Source organism: Monodelphis domestica, chromosome 1, assembly GCF_027887165.1.
Source record: "Monodelphis domestica isolate mMonDom1 chromosome 1, mMonDom1.pri, whole genome shotgun sequence".
NCBI lineage: Eukaryota > Metazoa > Chordata > Mammalia > Didelphimorphia > Didelphidae > Monodelphis > Monodelphis domestica.
In genome coordinates this window covers 420305872-420326694 of record NC_077227.1, presented here as the reverse complement: position 1 = coordinate 420326694, position 20823 = coordinate 420305872, and the positions used below count along the sequence as shown (strand labels likewise).

The 20823-nt window shown below is 37.6% G+C and overlaps 1 protein-coding gene across 1 annotated transcript in view; it reads left to right on the top strand.

The window, feature by feature from the left end:
* Positions 1–293: 293 nt before the first annotated feature.
* Positions 294–20823, top strand: part of MEGF9 (multiple EGF like domains 9) — a 125842-nt gene continuing 105312 nt past the window's right edge. Inside the window, exon 1 of the mRNA XM_007474553.3 lies at positions 294–1298. Coding sequence (XP_007474615.2) covers positions 752–1298 — 547 coding nt within the window. The 5' untranslated portion in view covers positions 294–751. The remainder of the gene's footprint in view (positions 1299–20823) is intronic.

Below are 20823 nucleotides of genomic sequence, written 5' to 3'. Positions count from 1 at the left end.
TTGGGAGGCAAACAGCAGCTGGGGCTGCTGACCCAGCGCTCCCCACCCCCCACCCCATTGTTTCAGCGTGGAAAAACGAAAGGGGGTGTGTGTGGGAAGAGAAAAACACTTGACAGTCCCTATGCTAGGCCAGGCTGGCTAGTTTAAAGGAACAACGGGTATTACAATACATTGCCTGCACCCGGGCTTAGAAAACAACGAACTTGGGGGTGCATCCTTTGTTTGCAGCCCATAAGCCCGGCAGAAAGGGAGGGAGCTCGCGCCCCGCTAGCTCGCTCGCTCGCTCAGCGAACAATGCAGCCGCAACCACCGCTGGACGAGGATGCTAGAGCTCGAGCTCCCGCCTCCCTCCCCCTTCTCGACGCTCTCCCCCTTCCTCTCCCGCTCCCGGCCTCCTTTGATTGGTCGTCCCGGCACAAAGAGGTCGGGAAGCGGCGTCGTCACGTGGACTGGAGTGGTTCAGGGTTGGTCGAGAGAGGTCGTCGATTCCGTAGAGGGGGCGGAGCCGTCCGTTACGTCGCCCTCCTCCCGGGCCCGCCCGCCCGCCGGCCCGGCCGGCCGCCTGTCAGAAGGAGGCGGAGGACTGGAGGCAGGGATGGTGCGGCTGCGGGTGGCGGCGTCTTCGTCTCCTTCTCCGTTCCGGTCTCTCGCCTTGACTTGTCTCGGCTGGGCTCCGGGCCGTACGACAGCTGCGCGAGTGACCGCCTGACTGAATGAATGACCGGCCGGGGCCGCCGCTGCCGCGCGCGCCATGAGGAGCCTGCCCATCCTGGGGGGCATCGCCCTGCTCTGCTGCGTGGCCGCCGTCGCCGCCGCCGCCTCGGTCCCCGCCTCAGCCTCCGCCTCCCCTGCAGCCTCTGCCGCCGGGACAGTCCCGACCCCCGCGGGCGAACGGGACCGCGCCCCCTCGCCTCCCCCCTCTCGAGCCGCAGACACCGGCGGTGACGGGGACCAGGATCCGGCTGCTGCGGAGCAGGTGGAGGAGCCGGTCAGTCACGCCCCCATTCCGGTCAGCTTTGCAGCCAGCCCCGCGGCTGAGGGGACCACCGAGCTGGAACCGGAGCCCACGTCTACTAGGACGGAGGCCGTCCCCTCGGGCTCCAGCAGCATCCTGACCAGAGCCCCCCAGGTCCTGACCCCGACCCCGACTGCGACTATGATACTGACTACGACGACCCAGACTGTGGCTGCGACCCCCACCGCGACCCTGACCTTGACTCCGTCGGTGCTCTGGAACGAACCCTCGCCCACCCCACCTGCGGACCAGCCTGGAAACGAAGCTAGCCCCACGCCCAGAGGTGAGTAGCTGCCCCGCCCCACCCTACCCCACCCTTCCCTCCTCTCCCCTCCCCCTCTGTGGGGAGGAAGCTCCTGGCCTCCCTCCCAGCTCTGGCTAAGCCAGGTGTCACCCTACATTTTTACCCAGGTATCCTCTCAGAAACTGCTCGGAACTCTCCTCTGCCCTTCACCCCAAGATTATCTGGGGGTTGCCTTCAACCCCACTCCTAACGGCCTCGTGGAAAACAGGGAGATGAGGTCTCCCAACCTTCCCTATATTTTTTCCAGTTCCTCAAAGAAAGATGATGTGGAAGGACCATAAAGAAGTAACACCTTTTGGCCATGGTAAAAGGTCTTTTTTTTTTTAAGGGGCATTTATATCGATTGCCCTAAGGGCTTTTTAAGGTGGTAATGATTTGGAAACCCGAGGGCCCTGGGAATAATTTTGTTCTTTCTGGGCCACTCACTCCTTGGTGAGAATGTGAAGGATACAGGACATTTATTCCCATCCGTAGTTCATACGCTTTTGTCTCAGACGCTGAATCCGGACAAACTTTTGGTTCATGAGTCTTGGCTGAGTTAGGGCTGTCTCTTTTCCAGAAAGAGAAATGATTATAGAAGACCTCTTTGCCCCATTGGTGAAAAGTTGTGTATTCAGGACCTCCAAAGCCCTCAGTTGTTTATCTAAACTTTGGATCTGCTGTGACAGGTGGAAAAAAACAGAATCTTGTTTACAAACGGGGTAGAGACCTTTCACAGAATAAAAACGGATCCAGGTTGTCCAGTGACATGACAGTCTTGTGGATAGGTGTGCTGATTATAGGGGAAATTACAGTATAGTATCTAGGTTGAACACACTTTTTAAAAATAGGTTAAAAATATTTTACATTCTTTCTTTTCCTTCCACTTGCCTATCCAACCACAAATTTATCTAATTTGCCATTTGGCTTATTAGAAATCTAAGGAAGAATCCACATTTTTTAAAAACCTTGGTTGTTTAGATTTTGTTATTGATAGTTCTGCATTTGTAAAGTGACTTACATATATTATACATTTTCTTAGTTCATGTTCATTTAAAATAAATTTTTTTTATGATAGCTAAAGTAGATAACCTAGAAATCTTTTTTTTAAGACATTTTAAGAACATAGGATCATAGATTGAAATCTGAAAGGGATTATCATTTAGGCCAGCCCCCTTATGTTACAGATGATAAAACTGAGGCACAGGAAAGTTAAGAACTTGCCCAAGTAGTGAGCTTTATGCAAGTAGAGAGCTTCCGAAGTGGGATCGGAAATCAATAATTGAATTTTAGTTCTCTGGTGCCTTAGGTCCAAAGGTGAGACTGACATTAAACAAGTGAAATATAACACTAAAGTTATTGTCCAAGATCACTTTAAGCAAGTTTTTTCTGAACTTCTTACCTGCTGGTGCAGCTATAGAATTCTTTTCTTTGGTAGTTGGGACCCTTTCTAAAGCTACAGTCATAGTAATGGTTCTCTGTCCTAGTTCTTGGACTCTGGTTTTTCTATAGAAACAGATCTGGGTTCAAACTTTTGCCTTATTTGAGTTTTTTTTTTTTTAATCAGTGCTTATAAGTGGCATATGGCAGGATAAAGGGTTTTGTTTTATATTTGGGGGGCATCAATCTAAATAGGATCATGAATTTTTATTAATGATTGAGAATGATTTTTCTCTTCCAGTTTGCTATACTCAAGGGAAAAATGATAAAGTAGCTTAAGTTTGTATGGATAGTTTGTTCTTTTGAATTTCAAAGTACTTAGAGATGGATGACATTTTTGTGTAAATGGGCCAACTTTGATCCTGGGTATGTATGAATTGATATTCATCTGAAAAAACCTGATGATTTAACACTTCTCCATTAGAACTCAGATCACTAGACTTGGAAAACACCTTGCAACTAACTATAAAGCACTACATAAATAAAAGGCATTAACTTTTATAGCTACCAAATCTAAACATTTTGGTCTCAGAAGTACCTGTTTCAAGGCTATATTCTGTCAATTACTGTTTAATATTGGACAAGTCAATTTGCCTTTTCTGAACCTTTGTTTCCTCAGTTACAAAAGGGGATACTTATTCTTGAACTACCTAATAGTTAACATTTATACAGGGTTTTAAATATGCGGTCTTATTTAGTCCTTACCACCCTGTGAGGTAGGAAAGTGAGACTAAAAGAATTTAGTTAAGTGATTTGCCTAGGGACATAGAACTGGTAAGTGCTCTCAAAAGAATTTGAACTGGGGTCTTTTTGACTCTAAATTCAGTGCCTTATGCACTAATGGTACCAAAAAGCCTCAAGTAAAGGTCTTTTTAAGTTTATTATTATAGAATTTAAAGCTGATAGATTACCTTTAGCATTGAATCCAATGCCCCCATTTTACAGATGAAGAATCTGTGACCCAGGGAGATAAAGTGACTTGCTCAAAAGTACATAGATAAATAGAATACAATTTACTAAAATTATAAATACTATTTATAAAGTAAATAATATAGCTAGAAAGTGAACCCTAGTATCTTTTCAGTTTAGTTCTCTATTACACTTGTGAAAATATTTTCTAGTAAAGCACTCTATAAATATATAAACTATTAATGGATAAATGAAGACTCAAGATTTGAAATTCCAAAAAAGAATTCAGTTTAATCAAGTCATTTAAAAATTACAAAGGTTTCGTAGATAGCATGACCACCACAGATCATGAAGTTTTCTAAATCACACATCACAAATCTCCAATAACCTTCCTTTTGCTTTAGAGACTGAATTTCTGTGTGATTCATGCTTGAATATGTATATGTAATTAACTTTTAATGGTGGAAAAAACTTGAGTCTGGTTAACTGGCTTAGTTTCAACTAGAAAGTAATCTAATCAGGTACTGATTTTTCCTAGGAAGAAAACCAGAGATTGCTCAGTGGTCTGCTTCTAATAGGACAGCAGTTGCCTGCCCTTGCTTGAAGAGAAATATTTGATTCAACTCAAGGAAACTAGTTTGGCTTGCAATGTTCGTTTCCCTGGGTTCTGGGAAGATGGCTAAGGCTGATATTTATTCCTGCTGGGGTTCAGTTCCATTGGTAATACTCTTACAAAACTGTCCCTAGGTAAGGTTTTAAGGCTCCACTTGTATCAATGAGACTCTTTCCTTTAAATCTATAGCTCTTCAATGAGGGCCTCCTTTTATTTTCTGGGACTCTTCTCTGCAAACTGAAACTAATTGCCTATCTAGCAGACACCATTCTCCTCCTACCAGAGGAAAACATCAGACTAGTTTGTACATTTGAGAAGGAGAAGTAGGAGGCTTTGATACTAGAGGACAATAATAATCACTAGGGTACCATCCAGGTCTGAGCAAGAGGATACTGATGCAATTAAGAATGCTTGAATTCTGTGAACATGGGAGATTTTTTTTTTCTATAGACAGAAATCTGAGGGCCTGTCAGAACAGGTTATTGTGCCCTTGTAGAGCAGCTTGACTTCATAGATAAAAACAATATGAATTTAGGAGGAATAGGAATTCAGGTTAGAAAGTAGTAAGCTGTAAAAGTCCCTTCAAATACTATAGTTCCAAGATTATTTGCAGACCATGATTTAGGCCAAAGCCATTAAAATTGTTTATCTGTGACTTGAGTTACAAAAAAAGGAATCAGTGTCTAAGCTGGGATTAGACTTCAGGAGTTTGGAAACCTAGGCCAAATAGTGTCATATGAGCATAGTATGACAGAAACATTTGGATAATGAAAGAAAAGATCTAAAAATGCAGGTCCTTTCACTGAGCTGGAAAGGCTACTTAAAAAAAAAATTTTTTTTTTAAATTTGGTCAATTTCAAACATTATTCCTTGGTTACAAAAATCATTTTCTATTCCTCCCTCCCCTCCCTCACCCCTCCCATAGCCAAGCATAATTCCACTGGGTATTACATGTGTCCTTGGAAAGGCCACTTTTATCCTAAAATTCCCTGGAACTTTGCTTTTGAGTCTTCCTGTGGCTGAGCTTTAGAAGAGGTTATCAGCTTTTAATAACTTAAATACATTAAGGCTCTAGGAAACAAGAAGATAAAGAGCATTCTGTCTTCTAAGGTCCCTGCCAGTTCTCATGTAAACAAATTGCCATATGCAAAAGAGTAGAAAATTTGTATGAAACACAATAGTGACTCTTAGGATTTAATCTTTTAAATCTCCAGTGTTTTTCAGCTTTAGACCCTCTATGAAATAATTACTCCTACTTATTTCTTTCTGTTTGGGGATATTTTATAGAACATAATGTTGAACAAATGTATGGCTATTTTTGGTTATCCTTTCAAGGAGTTCTATTGTGATCTGTGATGAATGAAAATATTTGTTTTACTCTCTTACTCTAGGTTAGGTTTTGTGTCCTTTCATAGCTATTTTCTTTGTCCTATCCCTTGCACAGGTGTATACAACGCTTGAAATACTTCAATCTCCTGACTGGTTATCAGTGTAGTATAACTAGCCTTAAGAAGCTACAGTCTTAAGTTTGATGAATCATGTCCCGAAGAGTTGTTGTGAGTTGTCCACAATGTACTACAAATAAACAGGAAGACTATAACTAGACTTTTAGAGTCTTGATTTTCATTAAGATTAGTAGAAATAAAATGCTTACTACTTTAATCTCAGAATCTGTCACAGATATTAACTCATCTCCTAGCACCTTAGTAAAAAAGGACAGGAAGATATCATTTTGTCTTTTACTGATCTGTATGCTCTATTGCAGAACTTATTGTTAGTAAATTTTGTACTGGCTAGTTTTAACAGAGGCAGAATTAAAATAAAATCTTACCTGAAAACAGGAATATCAATTAATATTATTTTTAACATTATAAACGTTTATTCATGTACATATCACCCTTTCTGGACCCCATTTTCTCCTTTATCAAATGGAAGGGTTAGACTACCTTTAATTCAAAATTCAGCACACATTTATATACACAATTCTATGCTAGGAACTGAGAATGAAAAGAACAAAGGTAAAATAGTCCCTGTATCATGGAGCTTACTGGATACTTGGTGAAATCCCTGATCCTTTAGTATCTCCTTTATATATTCTGATATTCTCTGTTCTAAATTTCCTCCCAGCTTTAGCATTCCTTGAGTCTGTTTCCTTGCCATTAACTTTTTGTTTAGCTATGAAACAAATCTTCTATTTGTTGATCCTGAAATATTACTATATTTTACAGATAAAATATAGTTCATATATATATGTCCCTTTGCTGTAGTGACTTGATCTTTTTCAACTACCACTTTTGATTCTTCTTTTTCTTACTTGAACTAATTGCTTCTACTGCTCTGACTACTTTAGATAGAGTTTTTTAAATAGAAAAGATAAAGAATATAGGATGGCATGCAGTAGTCTATTTGAATTACAATGGAAAAAAGTTTCCCAAATGAACGATTTTTCTTATCACTATGCATATGGTATAGTATCATAATGCATAGGGTTAATTTGATTCAGAAGCCACAAGCCAAACTGAAGTAAGAAATGAAATATTTTTCCATATTCCTTTTCTTATGTTAATGTCTATATCTTGTTAAGTTTGAAACATCTCTTGAATCTCCCTTCTTTCTGTTTTTACTCCAGTCATGCTATTGTAGACCCTTATTATCACCCACATGGACTATTGCAACTTTTCATTCCTTTTCTTCATCCTCTGTTTTTTCCTCTTCTCCCTTTAACTCCTCTACTCTTCTCTCCCCCACCCCACCTGAACACTGTTGCCAGAATACATTTTTCCCCTTTTTTTATTTAGAAAAATTTTCCATGGTTACATGATTCATGATTCCACCCTCACTCCTTTCCTCCCCCCTCCCAAAGCTAACAAGCAGTTCCACTGGGTTATACATGTATCATTGGTCAAATCCTATTTCCATGTTATTCTGTTTGCAGTAGAGTGATCCTTTAACATCAAAACCCTAACCATATCCATATCTAACTATGTGATCGATAATATGTTTTTCTTTTGCATTTCTGTTTCCACAGTTCTTTCTCTGGATGTGGATAGCATTATTTCTCATAAGTTCCTCTCAATTGTCCTGGGTAATTTCATTGCTGCCAGTAGAGAAGTCCATTACATTCGATTATACCACAGTATATCAGTCTCTGTGTACAATGTTCTCCTGGTTCTGCTCCTTTAACTCTGCATCAGTTCCTGGCAGTTGTTCTAGTTCACATGGAATTAATTCCTCCAGTTCATTATTTCTTTAAGCACAATAATCCAGAATTCATTTTTCTTAAGCATAGATCTAGTTATATTACTCCTTAACTCAAAAATTTTAATAGCTTCTGACTGCCTACTAAGTAAAGTTGAAACTCTTAACTGAGCTTTGTTCATGATGATTTCTATGTCTAAAATGTTTTCCTTACTTTGACTAGTGAATTCCCAAGCATCTTCTCAATGAAGCCTTCCCTGATTGCTCAGTAAATACTTAATTTCTTGTTCGGGACTCACATGATTTTGTTTTGCACCCTCTAATGTACTTATTGTGCCCATTGTCTTACACATCTATAAGCCCTGCTATTGAGGGAGGCTGAGGTTGGTGGATTGATTGAATTAAGGAGTTATTTTCTGTCAAAGGGTTAATGATTTTCAAATGTCTGCAAAGACTGGCACCAATATGGTGAACCCTGTGGAAGCCAGGGGACCCCCAAGCTAAAGAGGGGTGCACTGGTTATAAAGGCAATAAATGACTGGTAAACTTCCAACATGGGCAAGATAGAGACAGAGTCTCAAATAGTGTTCATTGGGTAATATTTTATGGCTGTGTTTGTGCTTTCCCTGCTTCCAGGACTGTAAGCTCCATGAGAACAAGAACCATGTTTATCTAAACTTTGTTTCTCCCTCTACACCTAGCACAGTGTTCTATACACACTTGGGCCTTTAATCTCATTAAATATTTGTAGAATGAATCATAGGATCTTAGAGTTGGAAGGAACCTCAGAAGTCCAACATATATCTGAATACAAATCTCTTCAATGGTCACTTAATTTCTACTTGAAAACTCCAGTGATTGACAATTCACTATGTTCCTTAGAGCTCTAACATTCTGTGATTTTTCTTCCTTACTTCTGAGTATGTTTTAGGGGAAGAATAAAGAAAGTGCTTTCCTAACAGAATCAAAAAAAATCTGACTATAAGTTGACTCCTTACTTCTATGTATGTTGAAGGCTATTCTTATTATTAGGTGGTTATGAAATCACATATGGAAAATGTTTAAGTTAAAAGGATGAAAAGTACTCTATTGTTTAAATTACTAAATTTCCTGTTTAAAAATAAACTAGGCAATTGAAATGCACTTACCTGGATACTCATGTAATATTGATTGAGCTACTTTACTGGATACCATATGGCTATGTTGGTGAACCTGTGGCACGTGTACCAGAGGGAACTGCTCCCTTCCCTCTCTCCACCATGCCTGAGGACATTTTTCATTTCACCCACCTCTCTGCCCAGCAGCTCAATGGGAACGCTTCCTCCCTCCCCTGTCTGGGTTAAGGTGGGGGAGCTCACATTTGGTGTGAGGGGGCAGTTTGGGCATTCAGTCTCTAAAAGGTTCACCATCATTGCCATATGGCATCCTGCTTGTGTGCTTTACTTTCTAAAGGCAGACAAGACTTTTATAGTTTATGGTATGTTTATTTTTTAAATATTAAAATCATGTACCTTGGGAGTAGTATAGAAGTTAAAGCTAGTACCTTATAATTTTGTTATTGTATTTATTAATTTTGAAGCAGGGATTATAACTCAGAGAAGTTAAATTACTTGCTCAAGGTCATATAGATAGTAAAGCTTGAATTTGAACCCTAATCTTCTTACTCTTAAATCCTCAGTGAGCTTTCTACTTCTTGTTAATGCTTAGGATATGGGTGACTTCATGCAAAGCCTTATTTCTTGGGAATGAAATATATTGTTTCCCTCATTCAGGAATTTATTTGTTCTTAATTTGCCATTTTATTTTTATTGCGTTGCCTCAGTTCAGTTTGGTGGCAATATGAAGACTTTTGTTTCCTTTTACACTCATGCCCTGTTCCCTACCCTTGAGTTCCTTCTTTTACAAACATATTTTGATACTTCATTGACCTCTAAAAGCAAAAGGAACTTTTTTTAGGACAAAAACCTATTTTTTCATTGATACTCTTTAAAAAATACCACTGTTGCTGTTGTACCCTGCCCCAATTCCCTATTGAATTCTCTCTTGAAAAAAGAAAAATGGAAAAATGTATTGTGATTTTTATCTGACAACATATATAACATTCTATTTGTGTGGTCTACCACTTTTCTATGGGGAAGAGAGAAGTGTATTATGTCATTGTTCTCTAGGAGTAAGTTTAGATATTACATTTAATCTGAGTGACTTCCTTTTATTTTGTTATTTACTTTATTATAGTTGTGGATATTGTTTCCTGGTACTGCTTTACTTTTTCTGCCTGAATTCACATAGCTCTAATCAAATGTTTTTATAGATTCATCATATTGGTCATTTTTCAAAGAGGACTAATATTCCATTATATTATGCTATAATTTATTCAACCATTCCTTGAACTTTAGGCACTCACTTTTGTTTTTAGGGTTTTTTTTGGTTAGTTTTTTTGATACCACAAAAAAATGCTGTTATGAATATTTTGTTAATATTAAACTTTTATCCATCTTTGACTTGCTTGAGGTATATATCTAGTTGAAGGATCACTAGGTCAAAGGGTATGAATAATTTCATGACTTTTCTTACATCATTCCAAATAGTTTTCTAGAATGTCTAAATCAATTTATAATTCTACTAAAAGAGAATTAATGTGCTTGCCTTCCTACAACATCTCCATCATTGATGATTTTCATTTTTTAATGCCTGCTAATTTGACAGATATGAGGTGAAGCCTTTAAGTTATTTTTACTTTTATTTATATAAATATTAATTTATTAAAAATATAAATAAATAAGACATATTTAACTTCTTATTGGTGATTTGGAATTTTTTTTCATATTACTATTGATAATTTGCATTTCTTCTTTTGAAAATTATATCTTTTGACTACTCATATCTACCTAGTAAGGGCTCTTAGTCATATATCTTTGTATTTATGTATGATCTTTCTATTTTATGTTATTATGAATTTTTACTCTAAACCATGGAGCTAAAATTACATTTAGCTGGTTTCCTTTTTAAAAAAAGATGACCGTTTAACATTTAGTTTATCTGTTTGGAGATTGTTGGAGTATATAAGACTGTACCTGTTTCTGAGTACTTGGAAACTGGCATGGCCCCTTGCCCACTTTTGGTCAGTCTCATTCAACAAGTACCCCTCCCCTTGCTATTGAATTCCCTGAGTACCTTTGTCTAGCCTAAAATTGAATTGGGTTTTCTACTAAAAAAAAAAAGCTGGAGACTCTTCCATATACCTTTCCAGTTGCCTCTTACACTTTATCTATTTCTTTCTTACCTTCCCAGGGCTAAGGGTACAGGCTATCAGTATCTCATTGACCATCTTGTCCTGTAAAGAAATGTGAGTTGGGGCCAAAGAAACTGTCTGGCCCTTTTTTCTCCCCGTGATTTTTAAATAGAAAAATAGAGGAAATACTATGTATAAGTATTATATTGCAAGTCATCCCCAAACTGGCTTATGACTGTAGCAGATAACTAACTACTTTACGATCAGTTGCTAGAGGAAAGAAGTTTTAGAAGATACTGGTTTCATTTTGCTATGAATTGCTGAGGTATGTGAGTGGATTCTTTAGCACACAGGAATGAGAATTTCAGAAATTAATGAACATTGTTTTGTGTTATGACACAATAATTACTTCTTTCTTTTAACATGAGAATATTAAGGATATGTATGTATGTGAATTATTGTATTATATTTGCATTTTAAGTATTTAATAATTCAATAAACATGTACTTACTATGTGCAAGGTAAGGAAATTGAGAGCCAGTCTTGGAATCAGAAAGATTTGCCTGCTTCTCTTACATGCTGGCATTGTAACTTTTATCAAATCATATAGGTATTTCTTATAGAGTAGTTGCAGATCTGCATTGGTAGATGTAATTTCTTCACTGGAAGTCAGTTAAACAAACATTTTTTAAGCCCATACTAATGTTCCAGGGAGTATAAATAAAAGCAAAAAAGAAAGTCCTTGCCCTCAAGAAGCTTACATTTTTAAAAACCTTCTGTCTTAGAATCAATTCTAAATATCCCAAGGTAGGAGAAGAGCAGGAAGGGTTAGGCAGTTTTGGTTTAGTGACTAGCCCTGTAAGTGTCTGAGGTCAAATTTGAACTCAGGTCCCCCCCAGGTGTGGCACTCTATCCACTGTGCTTCTGAGTTACCCCAAGGAGCTTACAAGCTAATGGAGAAGACAATACAGAATAGTAAGACAAAAAAGCAAGAGTAGTTGGAGAAGGTACATGGTATGGAGGCATGATAAAAGTTCAGAGGAATGCAGCCTGATGGGAAATGAAGAAATGTCCTGTCTGGGTGCTTTTATTCTATGTCAGTTATGGGAGGAGGATACCAGTCAGGGAGAAGGACTCAAGGAGCAGAGGCTACTTACTGAGTTCTAGCGCGGATACGATCTTTCAGAATGAAGAAGTTTCTGTCATTGAGAAGGCCAGTGAAGTACAGCCTAGTGGGAAACGAAGGTTCCCTCCATAAATATGGTTTAAAGTAAAATTTACAGACCACCTTGCTGGGGAAGATTAGGTGTCAAGTTAGTACTAGTTGAGATTTGTTGCTTATCTTCTCTTAGCCTTTTGGGAGTTCTTATCCCATCAAACATATTGCTTTTGATAAAAAGGACCTACTTGTGCGGCTCTTGTCTGGTTTTAAGTTGTGGTTTCCTAATTACCCTTGAAAAAAATAACTTAATCTGGCAGTGCACTAATTTTCCAGTAAAATCTAGAATAATCCCTGTACTTTCTTTTATTTTCAACTAATGGGAATGATTATGCACACAAGTGAGAACATAGGTTTTGAGAGAGGTAGGGAGAACTCCTTAGAGTCTGGCTCACTTTAATGATAAGGTATTTTTGTGACATATATTTCATGATAAAGTCACAAAACTTGTCTTTATTAAAGAAAAACCAGCAACAATGGCTGTAAACCTTCACAGAGTAAAATATCTGAGTTTAGTAAGAAAAGTCCTAGAATTAAGAATCAGCAAACCTAAATTCTTATCCTGGTTCTAGTATTTCCTGGGTGAGCCACTTGACTTCCTTGACTCTCAGTCTCTTGTATGCTATGGAAAGAGCACCAGATCACCAGATTTGAAATTAAGAGAACTGGGGTTCAACTCCTGGAGCTGCTGCTTATTACCTGAGTCACCTTGGGCAGATCACAACCTCCTTGTTTATAAAATAGGATTAGACACTCTTTCCCATTATGATCCTACTGCCCTCAAATGGCATAAGCTTCCTTATTAAAAGTGAGTTTACTGTCCCTAGGATTGTTCAAGAAGAAGCTAGTTGATCATCTGTCCAGAGTGCTATAGAGTAGATGCCTAAATTAGGTGAGATTTTTGGCCTAAATGGTCTCTGAAGTCTTCCCTTACTTTTGTAGGGCCTTTTAACTCAAGAACCCCTTGAACAATGGTGCATATGCCATTACAACTGTTGTTCAGGGGTGCAATCCTTTTAGACATACAACCTGACAAATACCTCTGCAGGTGCTACAACCCCCACTCCTTCAGTAGCCATGTATCATGAAGATCCAGAAAAGAAATTTCTCAACTTGACATGGTTCCACATAAGAACTGATATCGTTTACTGAAGAAAAAAACACTGAAGAAATACTTGTAACAAAAACTTCCTAAATTGTTTGGTTATCCCTATTACAGTGTGAGCTCAGTCAGAGCAGTTTGGCTTTTCTCATTACATCCATGCACACTGTGAAAGCTTAATAAACTTTCATTCAGGCTCTAACTTTAGAGATGCTATGGGATCACTCTTCCTTTTCATGGTGATCCTGTAATTCCATGAGTATGTTATTCAAGGCTCCTTTAGTTCTAAAATTCTTTAAAAAGATGTTAAATCTGTGCTGAGATTAATCCAAATCACTTGACCTTTCTTAAGGCTACTCCTTGCTTCTTCTTTTACCTTGAGCATCAACTTTAATTTCTATCATCGATTCAGTAGCAATACATTCTCTTTGAAGTTGTTTGCTTATTCTCTATGACAGAAAAAATTATAAACTAATAATGTTCTAATTATCTTGGCCAGAGATATGTCCAGGAGTAATGCCTATTTTTTTAATTGAACAACCACTACATCTGTGAATTTTTGAAAGTGATTAAAAAGGAGGTGAATTTTCTATTTCATATCATTTTAATTGAAAAATTCTTTAGAATCTTAAAGCTAGAAGTGATCTTAAAACAGTGTTAGAATTTATAATTGGAAATGACCTTTGAAATTAACTTGCCCAACTTCCTCATTTTAAAGAGGAGGAAGCCAGGGCTCAAAGAGTGAAGAGGCTTGCCCATGGTTACATGGTGGTTCACTAGAAGAGCTTAGACATATTATTTCTACTATATCACACTATCATTCCTACCTTTTAAAATTAATAAATAGATTACAGTTTGGTGAATATTTACTAAGTACAAGGCACTGTGCTAGGCTCTGGAAATGTGAAGGTAAATAGTGACTTAGTTATTTCCCTCAAGGAGTTTACTTTCTACTGAGGAAGAAAATGAAATGTGTACAGATAAACATAAATATTAGGAGGTCAAAGGAGATGTCTGAATAAAGTACCCTGTGACAATATGGAAGAACATTTTCAGTTCTACGGTAGACAGAGATCAAGGAAGGCCTCTTGAGAGGTGATTCTTGACTTGAGCTTTATAGGAAGATGAAGAGAAATGAGGTTGTGTGAATGTATAGATAGCAGCAGGAAAGGACATGTCAGATTTGAGGAATAAGTTCAGAAGGTAGGTTGGAACCAGATTATGGAAAGCTTTAAATGCCCATCTAAGGAGTTTCTGTTTTTGAGTAAGGCAATGATGTGGTCAGTCCTGTGCTTTAGATTATTTTGGCACTTGTGTAAAGGATGGATTGGAAGAGAAGTGAGTGATTGGAGGCAGTAGGACCAGTTTGGAGACTTTTAGAATATAGTCTATGTAAGAGGTGATTAAGAGCCTGACCCAGGGTAATGGCAATTGAGTAGAAATAAGGAGATGAATGTGAGAAATGTTGTAGGTATAGAATTAATTAGAATTATAGACACTGAGGGAGAGAAAAGAATTGAAGATGATTCTGAGACTTCCAATTTGGGTAACTGGAAGGATGATAGTGACACAACAGTAAAATAAAATTTCTAGCTTGGTGCAGATACTTTGTTATACTTAAAGTCAATGTAAAAAATGGGAAGGTTTGGCATCAGAAGTCATTTGATTATTGCTAATGGATATAGAAATCTTCTTCCTAACTGGTTTAATTCTGCATTTGTTTTGTCATTAGACCTGCTTGGATTACAAACTCGTTAGGCTGACATTTGAAGCCCTCAATAGTCTTACCTCTTCAACTTTATCTCACATATCTGCCTCATTTACTCTACCTGCCACCCAAATCAAACTATTTTCTAACCCTCGTGTATATCTTATGCATTCACCTTTCTTTGCTCATCTGATTCCCTACACCTAAATTTCCCCCTTCCCAAACTCTACTTATTGAAATGCTATTCAATCTTTAAGGTCTACCTCAAATGCATTTTATTTCCTCATCTGTTATTTCCTCATGTATAATGAGGTTTGAGGTATATGATCTCTGCGAGTCTTTCAAATCTTGTGATTTTCTATAAATCCTTCCTTGGATTTTTCTTCCTATCCCCTTTCTGATGCTGCTTAATGTTCTTGTTGGTGATGTGGATAAAGTTATTTCTACATGTAATGAGTATCTAACTTATCAATGACAGGATACTAGGAGAATTAGCCAACTTGTGGAATGACAAAGTTAGGATAAAAAAAAAACTTGACAGGTGAGAACAGGAAAATAGTTTGACTAAGAGGAAATTTATTTATTTATTTTTAAATTAATTTATTTAGTCAATTTAGAACATTATTCCTTGGTTACAAGAATCACATTATTTCCCTCCCTCCCTTCCTTCCACCCTTCCTGCAGCCGACTCGCAATTTCATTGGGTATTACATGTGTCCTTGATCAGAACCTATTTCCATGTTGTTGGTGTTTGCATTAGGATGTTCATTTAGAGTCTACATCCCCAGCCATATTCCCTTGACCCATGTATTCAAGCAGTTATTTTTCTTCTGTGTTTCTACTCCCACAGCTTTTCCTCTGAATGTGGATAATGTTTTGTTCTCATAGATTCCTACAAATTGTTCAGTATCATTACATTGCCACTAATGGAGAAGTCCATTACATTCGATTGTACCACAGTCTATCAGTCTCTGTGTACAATGTTCTTCTGGTTCTGCTCTTTTCGCTCTGCATCACTTTCTGGAGATTGTTCCAGTCTCCATGGAATTCCTCCAGTTTATTATTCCTTTGAGCACAATAGTATTCCATCACCAACATATACCACAATTTGTTCAGCCATTCCCCAATTGAAGGGCATCCCCTCATTTTCCAATTTTTGGCCACCACAAAGAGCGCAGCTATGAATATTCTTGTACAAGTCTTTTTCCTTATTATATCTTTGGGGTACAAACCCAGCAGGGCTATAGCTGGATCAAAGGGCAGACAGTAAGATGAAATTTATAGAGAAAAAATGTAAAATGCTACTCTGTATTTTGAAAAAAATCATTTTTACTGTTACAGGATGAAGAAGGCATGGCTAGATAATAGTTTGTGTAATAGACCTGGGAATTTTAGTAGATTGCCAGCTTGGAATGAGGTAATAGTACTTCATAATTAAGAAAGGTAGGTGATCTTATGCTATGCTGAAAGACACATAGAGTCCTGAAAATAGGAAGTGATAGTTCAGCATACCTCCATGTATTATGTTTAGTTTTAAACTAAATATTTCAGGAAGGATTCATAAACTAGAAAGTGTCCAGAGGAGGGTGAACAAGATGGTGAAAAGTCTTAGGCTCATCCCATACAAGAATCTGTTGAAGGAATTGGGTTGTTTTAGCCTGGAGAAGAGAAGATGGAGGTGGGGTGAAACTGGCCTCAGGTGTTTGAAAAGCTGTGATATGGAAAAGTTTGACTTGTTTTGCTTGGTCCCAAAGGGCAGAACTATGTGAACAGTGGGTGGAAGTTACATAGAGGCAAGTTTAGGCTTGATTTAAGGATAACTTCCTAACAATTAGAGATATATGAAAGTGGAATGAGCTGCCTCCAAAGGTTTTAAGTAGATTTCTCCTGTGAAGACTAGACTGACTGTTTAAGCCTGACTGGCCACTGTTTGGAGTTGTTACAAAGGAAATTCTTTGTCAGATATGGGTTAAAGTGGCCTTCTTAGGACCCTTCTAATTCTTTTTTTTTTCTTAAACCCTTTCCTTCTATCATAGAATTAATACTGTGAATTGGTTCCAAGACAGAAGAGTGGTAAGGACTAGGCATTGGGGGTTAAGTGACTTGCCCAGGGTCTCACACAGCTAAGAAGTGTCTGAGGCCAGATTTGAATCTAGAACCTCCCATTTCTAGGCATGGCTCTCAATCCACTGAACCACCCAGCTGCCCCTGACCCTTCTAATTCTTAGAAAAATTAGATTGCTATTTGTTTATGTCATATTTTCAATATTTTATAGGCAAAATCCATTAAAGCAGAGACTAGCTTATTTGTGTTTTCCCTAGTATTAGAATAGTATTATGTACATAGTAGGTATGTAATAAATGTTTGTTAAATTGAATTAGATAACAGTTTTACCAGTAGAACTATGATTGAAGAAAAAATTTACACAATTGGGGGAATGGAGTATGAGCCCTGCCTAGCCCCAGGGGAAAGAATATGAGTGAGGATTTTTTCAACCTGGCTGAATAGTGTTAACAAATAACTCCATTTGGAACATTTTAGAACCTTTAGCTAACTGAAGTTGGAAACTGTCAGAATTTTCTTTTGTCTTAGTCATGCATGCTTCTTAGAAATCAACAAATCACTAGGGATCTCTTTGGATCTGATTCCCCTCCCCCCCTTTTTTTCATATCTAGTGCTTTTTCTTGATTTGTATGAGGAAAATCATCACGGAATCTTGGACCCAAAAGGGACCTCAGAAGATATAATATTAAAACATAGATTCTTTGGAAAGTTCTTTAGAAATTTTCTAGTCTAATATTCACCTGAAGCATGAAACTATCCTTCAATATCAGTGTTACAGACTTCATAGAAACATTGTTGAGGGTCTTCTAGCTTCTATATGTTTTCCTTCTAGTAACAGGAAACTAATTTGGGGTGGACGGTTTCATTTTTGCAGAGTTAGGAAGCTTTTGACATTGAGCTAGCTAGCTAGCTAAAAATCTGAGCTTTGTAACTTTTATCTAGAAAACTTTGATCAGTAAAATGACTAATCATGAACAGAGACAACATGAACAGAGAACAAAGCATGTTTGCCATCACCTTTTGGTAGAGATGTTATAGATTGTAGATATAGAATGAGATATACATTTTCAGACATGACCAATATAGCAAAATTGTTTTGATTAATTTATTTGTTACAAGGGAGGGCCTTTTGAGGGTGTGGGGATTTTGTCAAGGAGGGGATTGATAGTGATGAAAAAGAAGAGAAGATAAAAAAGTAAATCAGTGAAATACAAAAGCACATAAAAGAGAACAAACTATGTTCAGAAGTGAACATAGACATGCTTTACCATATAAAAGCTGATAATAAATAAATTACATGTGGTCGATTCAGTTTCACAGGAAGTCCTATTTTTCTATTTTTCAGGCCTCTTTATGTCAATGAAAATATTGATGAATAAGTTCAAAATATGAATTTTTTTTAAGCCAACCTTTTTACTGAAAGGTGAGAGTTCTATACACAGGAAGGTAGGACAATCAATTGGAAAGAAAGCAATTAATTTCAAGTTCCAACAATTTGCTGTATAGAGACAGGATACTTTGCTAGATCCGTGATAATTATTAGTATAGATTTTCCTTCTACTGGTGTAGATTAAAATTGTGACTCCTTGCTTTGATAGATTACTGATATATCACTGGAAGAGGAAAGTAATAAGCATTTATTAAAGGCCTATATGCCAGATGCTATGCCAAAGCTTTACAAACGTTATCTCCTTTGAGTCTCACAACTGTCTAAGTTTGGGGATATTATGTACCCCCAATTTATAGTTGAGGAAATCAAGGCAAGTAGAAATTAATAATTTGCCCAAGGTAACATAGCTAGTAAGCATCTGAGGTCAGATTTGAACTCAGATCATGCTGAGATTCAGCTCTCTGACCACAGCATCATCTAGCTGCTTATGATTAGCATCTTTCCTTTGGTGTACTCCTTCTATGATGTTTAATTCTAGTTAATTCTTGCCTTTATTCTTTCTGTAAATTTGCCCCCATTTTGCCAGAAACAGTCTTTTTTATTGTTTTAATATTTTATGGTTACAAGACTATATGTATATATTTTAAACATTTACCTCTTGTCTTAGAATCAGTACTTTGTATTGGTTCTAAGGCAGAAGAGCGATATGGGCTAGACAATGGGTGTTAAGTGACTTGCCTAGGGTCACACAGCTAGGAAGTGTTTGAGGTCAAATTTGAACCCAGGTCCTCCCATTTCTGGGGCTGGCCCTTAATCCACTGAGCCACCTAGCTGCCCTTCAGAAGACTATATTCTTTCTACCACACTGCTGCTACAAGACTTGACCACCTTCATTTCCCAATCTATATATACAAATAATCCTAATCTGTAGCATGGGAAAGTGGTTGAATTAGATTATTACTGAAGTTTTTTCCAGCTTTTAGATTTTATGTTCCTATATCTTTCATGCTACTGAAAAAGGAATAAGTAAACTCTCCAAGATGATTTCTGTAGCTATCTTCACAGTTGCACAACCTACAGATATATAGAGAATATAAAATCTTCCTGTCCCTTCTCCCTCCACTCTTTATTTTTTGCAGCTAAAAAAAAAAAAAAGAACATTTGGCTAGACAGAATAAATGTGTTTTAGACTCTCCTTAAAGTGTCTCCTGCTTATAACTTAAAATCATATAAGACTCCAGAATAGCTGTGACCACAGAAATATCTTTTCAGTGATATGAGTATGAACATAAAGAAGCAAAAACTAGGAGATATAGGCTCATTTGAGGTATGCCACTAAATGGAATTAGATAAGTTAAGTGCAATACTAGTTTAATATTTTAGCAGAGAGACTGGCCAATCTTGTCAGGGATATTGCAAAAGGGAATTTCTCTTCTGGTATGGTTTGGACTAGATGACCTGTAAAGATTCCTTTAACTCTAAAATGCTGCATTTCTGTAAGCTTCAAATAGAGATAGCCATTTGGAACTTCTGCTTCAGTCTTATTTACCATTTTATAAGTCTATCTATCTCTATACTTTGATTCACTCCTGTCCAAAAGAGAGTTTAGCATATAACTTCATCTTCCTGTTATGCTGGGCAGGTTAATGAATACCTATAAAATGTTCTGAAAACACAGAGCCCACTAACTGTTGGGTGTTATTATACTGAACTGTTGATGTACCAACTACAAAACTATCCTGTTTAACTGGTTTTGGTTTTGAAATTAGGTGGATGCTTATAGTTTTCCAAAAATATGACACAATGTGGTCCAGTTAACCAGTGTAATGGAATTAGAAGATCTGAATTACATATGATTTAGTTCAAGTCTTATAACTTCTTTGATTACTAGTTTCCCTGTCTGTAAAATAGAGAGATTATCATTTGTTCTTCAGTTTCTCAGGATGTTAGTTAATATAAAAAGCATTGGACTTGGAGTTAGGAGGCCAGGTTTCAACAACTATGAAGTAGGTGATCCCCAAAGTCCTTTTCAGTCTAATATTTTATATTGCTCCTTTTCATTCTTTATCTCTAGTGATTTAGGTATAAGGAGGTGGTTATTAGATATTTGTTTAAGAAAATTCCAACATTTGATGTTCCATGATCCCTTCCCATTTCCAACATTCTCTTTTCTATAGTATCTTCCATGATTCTGTGAATCATTCAACAAATATTTATTCCACTTCTACCTTGTGCCAGACACTTTGTTTGCAGATACAAAGTTAAAGAATGAAACAATCCCCATTTGCAAAAAGCTCATATTCTAATGTTCAATGCATAGTAACTAAAATATGTAAGTTACTTTGAGTTTTTCCAAACAAAAGGTCTAAGAATTTTCCTTTATTGATGCTTGTTACATAGTCTAATATTATAATGTAACCAAATAGTTTTGATCTTTAAAAAACAAACAAAAGGGGGCAGCTGGGTAGCTCAGTGGATTGAGAGCCAGGCCTAAAGATGGGAGGTCCTGGGTTCAAATTTGGCTTCAGACACTTCCCAGCTGTGTGACCCTGGGCAAGTCACTTGACCCCCATTGCCTAGCCCTTATCACTCTTCTGCCTTGGAGCCAATACACAGTACTGACTCCAAGATGGAAGGTAAGGGTTTAAA